Here is an 11324-nt window from a genome sequence, read left to right on the forward strand (position 1 = left end):
AAGGAAACACGTGCCGTCATCATTGCTTTGCACAAAAAAGAGCTTCACAGGCAAGGATATTGCTGCCAGTAAGATTGCACCTAAATAAACCATTTATCGGATCAACAAGAACTTCAAGGAGAGCTGTTCAATTGTTGTGAAGAACGCTTCAGGGCGCCCAAGAAAGTCCAGCAAGCGCCAGGACCGTCTCCTAAAGGTGATTCAGCTGTGGAATCGGGGCACCACCAGTACAGAGCTTGCTCAGGAATGGCAGCAGGCATGTGTGAGTGCATCTGCACGCACAGTGAAGCGAAGACTTTTGGAGGATGGCCTGGTGTCAAGAAGGGCAGCAAAGAAGCCACTTCTCTCCAGGAGAAACATCAGGGACAGACTGATATTCTGTAAAAGGTACAGGGATTGGACTGCTGAGGACTGGGGTAAAGTCATTTTCTTTGATGAATTCCCTTTCCGATTGTTTGGGGCGTCCGGACAAAAGCTTGTCCGGAGAGGACAAGGTGAGCGTTACCATCAGTCCTGTGTCATGCCAACAGTAAAACATCCTGAGACCATTCATGTGTGGGGTTGCTTCTCAGCCAAGGGAGTGGGCTCACTCATAATTTTGCCTAAGAACACACCCATGAATGAATATTGGTACCAACACATCCTCCGAGAGCAACTTCTCCCAACCATTCAGGACCAGTTTGGTGACGAACAATGCCTTTTCCAGCATGATGGAGCACCTTGCCATAAGGCAAAAGTGATAAGTAAGTGTCTAGGGGAACAAAACATCGATATTTTGGGTCCATGGCCAAGAAACTCCCCAGACCTTAATCCCATTGAGAACTTGTGGTCAATCCTCAAGAGGCGGGTGGACAAACAAAACCCCACAAATTCTGACAAACTCCAAGCATTGATTATGTAAGAATGGGCTGCCATCAGTCAGGATGTGGCCCAGAAGTTAATTGACAGCATGCCAGGGCGGATTGCAGAGGTCTTGAAAAAGAAGGGTCAACACTGCAAATATTGACTCTTTGCATCAACTTCATGTAATTGTCAATTAAATCCTTTGACACTTATGAAATGCTTGTAATTATACTTCAGAATTCCATAGTAACATCTGTCAAAGATATCTAAAGACACTGAAGCAGCAAACTTTGTGAAAATGTATATTTGTGTAATTCTCAAAACTTTTGGCCACGACTGTAGATGTAACAGATTCCTGTGTTATCATGATATTGTGATGCATCTCTTTCTTGTCTTTTTCCATGTGTGTGCATCTCAGTTCACCCTCCCTCAGTCTGAGGCTATGAGAGGGAGAGAGGAGTCCCAGGCCTCACCATCATGCTACTTCTGAGAAGCAGGGATGACATTTTGGCTGCCAATACACAAGGTAGGACACACTGATGGACCTTTTTTATACTACCATTGTCTTACAGCAACTACCCCCACAAACCAACTCATCCCTGAGTGTGTGTGTTAGTCACACACTGTAGTTTACACACTGGGGATACTGTATGTATGAGAGTTTGTCTCGTGTTGATATTCTTCTGCTCGTCTGTGAAAATGAGTCAACAACATCATCTTAAATTCTACAACATCTCCAGGTTTACACATTTTCTGTGTCCCATAAAACTGTAATCTCCAGCATAAACATATCAATGTGGAGATGGTTTGTGGTGGTAGTGGTGCAGGGTGAGACCTGCAGGCCTTGTGGTGGAAAGGGGCACAGGATTTTAACGTGGTGTGCTTTTTGATCGATGGACTGCGTCAGCGTGTGAGATTTACTTGGTTATTCAACCTGACCCAGCCACTATTGACTACTAGCTTAATTTGCATGGCTCTACGGATATTGATCAAGCAATTAAAGGATTTATTGAATGAGATTTTGTGACAAAAGGGTGTGCCCATCTGTGTGTATATTGAGTTCAGATTTTGTATGTAGGCCTATGCGTGTCTGTGTTTTGTTATGTGTGATAAGATGAAGAAGACATTTGTTATTCCCTGAAGTCCGACTGAGATTGGGCTCGCTACGTATATGAATACAGAAACAGTAAATAATGGCTCATAAACAGCTATTACCAACCAGAGCCATTATCATATTTTTCATATTTTCCTCTTTGCAATGCATTCAGCTCATCTCTCTCTCAATACTCGTTCCCTCTCTCATATGCATCCTCTGACTCTCACTATCATTTTGACTTTGAACGTACGCTCTCCCCCTTTTCCACCCTCCTATCGTCTTTTTCTCCGTGCACTGTTAATCGGCCGTGACTTTCAAGAGACTGAGCCACCATACGGAGTGTGAGACCGAGAAACTAAATTATTCTCTTATGGGATCTAGATGTGAGCACACTACAAATGCTATTACTACTATGACTGAAAACCACCGCCCTTAACAACAGCCTTCTTTACTGTTCATGGAACACTCTATACTGTGTTACTAACGGTTGATGTCGCATTATTAGACCAAGCATTGATATAGAACATAACCAAATCAGCAATATTATTGAATAATATTATCCATTTCACTACTCCGTTTCAACTCCACTGACTTTTACATTGAGTGTGTTTAAGCCTTTTTAATAGCAATATTTTTTTTTATACATGAGGCTATTAGGCCTAAATCCAATCATTTTTCTCTCCCTAATCTTTTATGAAGCTTAGAAACTAAACAGGACATTTTAGAATAATGGTTTGAATAAGGATATTGGTCTATCAGAATTCTAGTTCATAGATCTGTTTTAGGTCTTATCTATAGCTCATGTATACCTATTACAAATGGGATTTCTTCTCTTTGTTGTATTACTGTAGCCTTTGTCATTGCCATGCACAGTTATGTTTCAATGCTCTGCGGCTTGGCTCTTGTGTTAGTCATTTTTCTTTTGACTGATGGAGAGAACGGTCTCGAAAGCAGATGGAGAGCAAGATAATAGATTACTATTTGAGCTGGTATAAAGGAAACCTTTTAAAATGGTGTTTTGTTTTACTAAGTCATCAAAGCAGTTTAAAAATAGACTCTCGGGCAGCACGTACAGGTATGGATCCCAACACATGTCAGAGGTAGACATGCAGTGGCATATACAATACAATACAGCTACAACCTTTGATCTTGAAAATAGTCTGAAATATTCTAAAATAAGCACACTCTACCCTCCCCCTCACCATAAAACCTAATTAAAAGATAAAGGATGAGTAGGACTTACTACACATGGAGTTATGTATCTTGTCAATATCTTGACACCTGCTCCAGTGTTTTATACTGCTTTACCCTCTTTGCTGAATAGAAAGAGAGAGAGAATGTTTCTTTCAACTTATCCATAAAAGGAGGCAAAATTGATATCCTGAAAGTTAGTTAGCATAAAGGAGGAGGGAAGGATAGTGAAGAGACTAAGACTATTCTTCAAATTTCTGAAGATGAACATAGGTCTAGATATAGTAGATTTGGGAATAAAATGGCTATTGATTGTCTGTTGCTTATGTTTGATGGCTTGTGAGAGTATGGTGTGGTGTGTATTGGATCATCAACAATACTATTTCAATATTGTAGGCCTATTTGTGAATATTCGGGGACATATAAAAACAAATGATTACTGTGTAGTCTTTCTAGGTTAGGATCTGTGGAATATAGTCAACATCAATCTGGCTAATATCCAATTATTGAAGAATGTAGTGGCTGTTGTAGAATTATATGGAAACTATTGGCTTCAATAGGTTTTATTGCAGAGGTAATGCTATCAATGAATATTAATTGGATCTACCAGAATCACCTTTTTAGATTGACCTGACACATGTCAGGCTGAGCATCGAACTGACTGAATTGTCAACAGGAATCAATACACCTTCACTCATCCTTGTCTCCACAGAGGAACATAAGTCACCTGGAAAACTGCCTCGAGACCCAATCATTAGCTGAGCATTGAATTCCAACATTTGCTTTGGTGACATCTGTTACCTTCAGGCACTTCTTTGGATACTACCTTGTCGAGACTTCAGAGGTGTATGTTGATGCTCCAGTTGCTGTATGTATGAATGGAAAAACCTACATGTACATAGCTTTGAACAGTTGTACAGTTGAAGTCGGACGTTTACATACACCTTAGCCAAATACATTTAATTAAACTCAGTTTTTGATTTATTTCAGCTTGTATTTCTTTCATCACATTCCCAGTGGGTCAGAAGTTTACATACACTCAATTAGTATTTGGTAGCATTGCCTTTAAATTGTCTAACTTGGGTCAAACGTGTTGGGTAGACTTCCACAAGCTTCCCACAATAAGTTGGGTGAATTTTGGCCCATTCCTCCTGACAGAGCTGGCGTAACTGAGTCAGGTTTGTAGGCCTCCTTGCTAGCTTTTTCAATTCTGCTCACACATTTTCTATAGGATTGAAGTCAGGGCTTTGTGATGGCCACTCCAATACCTTGACTTTGTTGTCCTTAAGCCATTTTGCCACAACTTTGGAAGTATACTTGGGGTCATTGTTCATTTGAAAGACCCATTTGCGACCAAGCTTTAACTTCGTGACTGATGTCTTGAGATGTTGCTTCAATATATCCACATAATTCTCCGTCCTCATGATGCCATCTATTTTGTGAAGAGCACCAGTCCTTTGTTGTGAAGCACCCCCACAAAATTATGCTGCCACCCCGTGCTCACGGTTGGGATGGTGTTCTTTCAGCTTGCAAGCCTCCCCCTTTTTCCTCCAAACATAATGATGGTCATTATGGCCAAACAGTTCTATTTTTGTTTTATCAGAAAAGTGCGATCTTTGTCCCCATATGCAGTTGCAAACCGTAGTCTGGATTTTTTATGGCGGTTTTGGAGAAGTGGCTTCTACCTTGCTGAGCGGCCATTCAGGTTATGTCGATATCAAATCAAATCAAATGTAATTTATATAGCCCTTCGTACATCAGCTGATATCTCAAAGTGCTGTACAGAAACCCAGCCTAAAACCCCAAACAGCAAGCAATGCAGGTGTAGAAGCACGGTGGCTTGGAGAAACTCCCTAGAAAGGCCAAAACCTAGGAAGAAACCTAGAGAGGAACCAGGCTATGTGGGGTGGCCAGTCCTCTTCTGGCTGTGCCGGGTGGAGATTATAACAGAACATGGCCTAGATGTTCACATGTTCATAAATGACCAGCATGGTCGAATAATAACAAGGCAGAACAGTTGAAACTGGAGCAGCAGCACAGTCAGGTGGACTGGGGACAGCAAGGAGTCATCATGTCAGGTCGTCCTGGGGCACGGTCCTTGGGCTCAGGTCCTCCGAGAGAGAGAAAGAAAGAGAGAATTAGAGAGAGCATATGTGGGGTGGCCAGTACTCTTCTGGCTGTGCCGGGTGGAGATTATAACAGAACATGGCCAAGATGTTAAAATGTTCATAAATGACCAGCATGGTCAAATAATAATAAGGCAGAACAGTTGAAACTGGAGCAGCAGCATGGCCAGGTGGACTGGGGACAGCAAGGAGTCATCATGTCAGGTAGTCCTGGGGCATGGTCCTAGGGCTCAGGTCAGTTGAAACTGGAGCAGCAGCATGGCCAGGTGGACTGGGGACAGCAAGGAGTCATCATGTCAGGTAGTCCTGGGGCATGGTCCTAGGGCTCAGGTCCTCCGAGAGAGAGAAAGAAAGAAGGAGAGAATTAGAGAACGCACACTTAGATTCACACAGGACACCGAATAGGACAGGAGAAGTACTCCAGATATAACAAACTGACCCTAGCCCCCCGACACAAACTACTGCAGCATAAATACTGGAGGCTGAGACAGGAGGGGTCAGGAGACACTGTGGCCCCATCCGAGGACACCCCCGGACAGGGCCAAATAGGAAGGATATAACCCCACCCACTTTGCCAAAGCACAGCCTCCACACCACGAGAGGGATATCTTCAACCACCAACTTACCATCCTGAGACAAGGAGTATAGCCCACAAAGATCTCCGCCACTGCACAACCCAAGGGGGGCGCCAACCCAGACAGGATGACCACAACAGTGAATCAACCCACTCAGGTGACGCACCCCCTGCAGGGACGGCATGAGAGAGCCCCAGTAAGCCAGTGACTCAGCCCCTGTAATATAGGACTTGTTTTACTGTGGTTATAGATTCTTTTGTGCCTGTTTCCTCCAGCATCTTCACAAGGTCCTTTGCTGTTGTTCTGGAATTGATTTGCACTTTTCGCACCAAAGTGCGTTCATCTCTAGGAGACAGAACGTGTCTCCTTCCTGAGCGGTATGACGGCTGTGTGGTCCCATGGTGTTTATACTTGCGTACTATTTTTGTACAGATGAACGTGGTACCTTCAGGCCTTTGGAAAGTACTCCCAAGGATGAACTAGACTTATGGAGGTCTACAATTTTTTTTCTGAGTTCTTGGTTGATTTCTTTTGATTTTCCCATGATGTCAAGCAAGAGGCACTGAGTTTGAAGGTAGGCCTTGAAATACATCCCGAAGTACACCTCCTATTGATCCAAATGATGTCAATTAGCCTATCAGAAACTTCTAAAGCCATGACATCATTTTCTGGAATTTTCAAAGCTGTTTAAAGGCACAGTCAACATAGTGTATGTAAACTTCTGTCCCACTGGAATTGTGATACAGTGAAATAATCTGTCTGTAAACAATTGTTGGAAACTTTACTCGTGTCATGCATAAAGCAGATGTCCTAACCGACTTGCCAAAACTATAGTTTGTTAGGAAGAAATTTGCAGGAAGGGCTGAAAACGAGTTTTAATGACTCCAACCTAAGTGTATGTAAACTTGCCACTTCAACTGAACCTATTTTCCTCTCCACCCAAAGGCTGTGGTTTTTATGTGTGAAGAATGTTTTCTTCTCATTCTGCTGTACAATGCTGATGTAGGTCGGCATCTTTAGATATCTCTATATATCAACACAGCAATGATGTTATTACTCAGCAATGATGTTATTACTCAGCAATGATGTTATTACTCAGCAATGATGTTATTACTCAGCAATGATGTTATTACTCAGCAATGATGTTATTACTCAGCAATGATGTTATTACTCAGCAATGATGTTATTACTCAGCAATGATGTTATTACTCAGCAATGATGTTATTACTCAGCAATGATGTTATTACTCAGCAATGATGTTATTACTCAGCAATGATGTTATTACTTAGCAATGATGTTATTACTCAGCAATGATGTTATTACTCAGCAATTATGTTATTACTTAGCAATGATGTTATTACTCAGCAATTATGTTATTACTCAGCAATGATGTTATTACTCAGCAATGATGTTATTACTCAGCAATGATGTTATTACTTAGCAATGATGTTATTACTTAGCAATGATGTTATTACTCAGCAATGATGTTATTACTCAGCAATGATGTTGGGCTGCTGGACATACAAATCCAGGCCTTGCTGCATGTAACTTGAGCCACAGGGAGTTTGTTTTATTCAAATGTCCCATACGTATTTGAAGTAACAAAAATGTTCACAGACTAACCACAACTTTAAAGGGAACACTCTGTTTGAATATGCCAGGAGAAGTTCTATATTTGCTGTATGGGATTACCTTAGCATTTTCTACGGTCATAAATCTTACAAATGTGAAAGTAATGTTATTCAACATTTTTACATTTGCTTAACTACAGAGGCAGTGGTCTCTGGGTAGAAATGAAAGCTTTGAGATGGACTGTGGTTTAATTAATCCTATCATTGAAATAGTCTATTTTCCTAGATGCAATAGTCTACATACAGTATTTTGTACATTACTCTGTGTCCTGATACATTATAAGGTTGCCATATCCACCAAGCAAAACACTTACATTCCCAAAAGCCTGTTTGTGATGTCACAGTCATGAAATGTACAGTTGAAATATACCCATTGAGTGACCCTTGTCCATCATGAAGTGCAGGTTTTTCTGAGAGGCTGTCACTGCCATAGTCCAGCCTCTGTCCCCACTGGTAGTGAAATGTCATAGTTAATGGACACGTTTCTGGAGTCACCCCGCCAGCCAGCAACCCCTGCCACCCTAAGGAGTCAGAAGGATTGATGTGACTAGTACTTAATATTAGAAGTTATTGATTGGACTGTGTTAGGGAAAATTGCCCCCAGGAGTTTTCCTTGCAAATTCCCTAGCACAACTGCCAATAGGAACCTAATTCTCCCCTGAGAGATTACCATCCAGTTACTGTCAAGATCTGTGAAATGTGGCAGCAAAGAGCTGTGAGTATTATATTAGACATATATGTTAGACATATATTTACCACTGCGAGGAATAACTGGTTGAGCCTATGTTAGGGAGAGGGAGCGATGTCTTGATGAAACAATGACATGTCCAACGATGTTACATTGTGTAGAAGTTGAAACACACTGTCACCAGCATCGAGTAGAATTGAAAACAGGGGGGTTCAATCTCAACACGCTCGTCAAAGTGCGTGATACTATAATATCTGAGAACAGCCAATGCAGCACAACATCATCAATTAAAGCACTCTGGTGTAAATAATTGCATGTAGTCAATCAATTGCACACGTAACTCTCATTGATTACTGAAGCCGAACATGGTTGAGAGCTAATGAATATTGTTTATCAAGGTTGGATTATAAAAGCACAGCACCACTGCTTTGCCCTGTGGATGTCACCCTCCCACAGATTCATTTGCACAGATTTAGTCTAACCACTGTATTATAGGGAACACTCAGTTTCTCTTGTCATTTTTTATTTAGTCACAACCGCTGCTTAACTGCAACGTAACTGTGTTTCAAACCCCAGGTTGAATACATGCAATATTTTCAGTATTTCATTTAGATTTTCCCCCTCCTGACTTTTTTAAAATCTGGGAAGCAAACTGAATAATTGTCAGAATTTATTTAGAATCTCTTCTCAGCCATGCAAGCGACAAATTTCAAATATAGTGGCTGCTTAAACACCTCAGTGCAAAGTGTCCCAAATTCAACCAAGTTAAACTGCCAGGTAATGTGGATTACCTGCTACATAGTTTCTGGGACGCACGTCCCCTTGATAAATACAGACGGTACTCACTTCACACCCCTTGACTTTTTCCACATTGTGCTATTTTACAGCCTGAAATCAAAGTGTATTACATTTAGATTTTTTTGTCACTGGCTTGCACACAATAACTCTGTCACGCCCTGACCTTAGAGAGTCTATAATAATAATAATAATAAGTCTATTTGGTTTAGGTCAGGGCGTGATGTGGGGTGGGCATTTTATTTTTTGTTTTCCAGGTTTCTTTATTTCTATGTTTTTGCGGGGTATGGTTCTCAATCAGGGACAGCTGTCTATCGATGTCTCTAATTGGGAATCATACTTAGGTAGCCCTTTTCCCCTCCGTTCAGTATGGGTAGTTGACTTTGTTTGTGGCACTTAGCCCTGTAAGCTTCACGGTTGTTTCTTTCGTTTGTTGTTTTGTTGGCGAACATTTTAAAATAAAATATACGCTCACCACGCTGCACTTTGGTCTACTTCCAATGACACCCGTGACAAACTCATCATGTCAAAGTGGAATTATGTTTTTCCACATTTTTACTAATTAATAAAAAATGAAAAGCTGAAATGTCTTGAGTCAATAACTCAAGCCTAAATAACTCAAGCCTAAATACTTAGGAAGTCATAATAAATGACATAGACTCACTCGGTGTGCAATAATAGTGAATGACTACTTCATCTCTGTATCCCACACATACAATTATTTGTAAGGTCCCTCAGTCGAGCAGTGAACCACAAAGATGAGTTTTTTTCCCCATGGCCTCACAAAGAAGGTCATCTATTGGTAGATGGGGGGAAAAACAGACATTGAATATCCCTTTGAGCATGGTGAAGTTACTAATTACACTTTGAATGATGTATCAATAATACACCCAGTCGCTACAAAGATACAGATGTCCTTCCTATCTCAGTTGCCGGAGAGGGAGGAAAATGCTCAGGAATACGAGGCCAATGGTGACTTAAAAACAGTTACGGAGTTGAACGGCTGTGATAGGAGAAAACTTAGGATGGATTAACAACATTGTGCAGTAGTAACTCTACAATTAGTAACCTAATTGACAGAGTGAAGGAAGCCTGTACAGAATAAAACATATTCCAAAACTGTTGGCAACAAGGCACTAAAGTAATACTGCAAAAAATGCTGCAAAGCAATTAACCTTTTGTCCTTAATACAAAGTGTTATGTTTGGGCCAAATCCAAAACAATACATTACGGAGTACCACTCTCCATATTTTCAAGCATAGTGGTGAATTCATCATGTTATGGGTGTGCTTGTAATTGTTAAGGACTGGGGACTTTTTCAGGATAAAAAAAAATTATGAAATGGAGCTAAGAACAGGCAAAATTCTAAAGGGCAACCTTGTTCAGTCTGCTTTCCACCAGACACCTGGTGATGAATGCACCTTTCAGCAGGACAATAACCTAAAACACAAGGCCAAATCTACATTGGAGTTGCTTACCAAGAAGACTGTGAATGTTCCTAAGTGGCTGAGTTACAGATTTGACTTAAATTTGCCTGAAAATGATTGTCTAGCAATGATCAACAACCAATTTGACAGAGCTTAAAGAATTTTGAAAAGAATAATGGGAAAATGTTGCACAATCCAGGGTTGGAAAGCTCTTAGAGACTCACCCAGAAAGACACAGCTGTAATCACTGCCAAATGGGATTCTAGCATGTATTAACGCGGGGGGTTGAATACTTATCTAGTCAACATATATTAGTGTTTTATTAGTCTTTTTAAATATTTTTTTTTACTAATGTTAGAATCTCCATTATTGTCCTGTAACATCTTCCAATACTGGACCGAGGGAGTTTTCTGTCAGGAGTGTCAGCGAGCGTGAATGTATGTGGGTATCAATGTATCAGTGTTTGTCTATGTTACAGTTGGCATCGGCAGTGAACAGCTTGGCAATTAATTAACCATGACCAGAGAGGAATGGTGGGGGCAAAGGGGTGGGTAGGGGAGGGGAAGGGGGGGGGTGGTTGAATTAAAGATGGTGGCTGAGCGGAGAGCTGGGAGGAGGTGCAGTGAGGGAGGTATGAGGGCGGATGGGGTGGAGAACACAAACTGTAAATAAATCTCATATAGGAAGACGATGGGGTGCTAAATGAAGCCACAACCACAAATATTTACCACCTAGTATTCTGAGACAATTCACACCCACGTTCACACCCCCAGACCCTGATACGTTCACACCGCCAGACCCTGATATGTTCACATCCCCAGACCCTGATACGTTCACACCTCCAGACCCTGACACGTTCACACCTCCACACCCTGATATGTTCACACCTCCAGACCCTGATATGTTCACACCTCCAGACCCTGATACGTTCACACCTCCAGACCCTGATACG

At 41.4% G+C, this 11324-nt stretch overlaps 1 protein-coding gene across 1 annotated transcript in view; it reads left to right on the forward strand.

Annotated features, from left to right (window-relative positions):
• Window positions 1–11324, forward strand: part of LOC118384602 (glutamate receptor ionotropic, NMDA 2B) — a 159899-nt gene that overhangs the window by 13651 nt on the left and 134924 nt on the right. Inside the window, 1 exon segment of the mRNA XM_052518905.1 lies at window positions 1262–1369. Within this exon segment, the coding sequence (XP_052374865.1) occupies window positions 1343–1369 (27 nt within the window). The 5' untranslated portion in view covers window positions 1262–1342.

The sequence above is a fragment of the Oncorhynchus keta genome, chromosome 5 (genome assembly GCF_023373465.1).
Source record: "Oncorhynchus keta strain PuntledgeMale-10-30-2019 chromosome 5, Oket_V2, whole genome shotgun sequence".
In the NCBI taxonomy this organism is placed as follows: domain Eukaryota; kingdom Metazoa; phylum Chordata; class Actinopteri; order Salmoniformes; family Salmonidae; genus Oncorhynchus; species Oncorhynchus keta.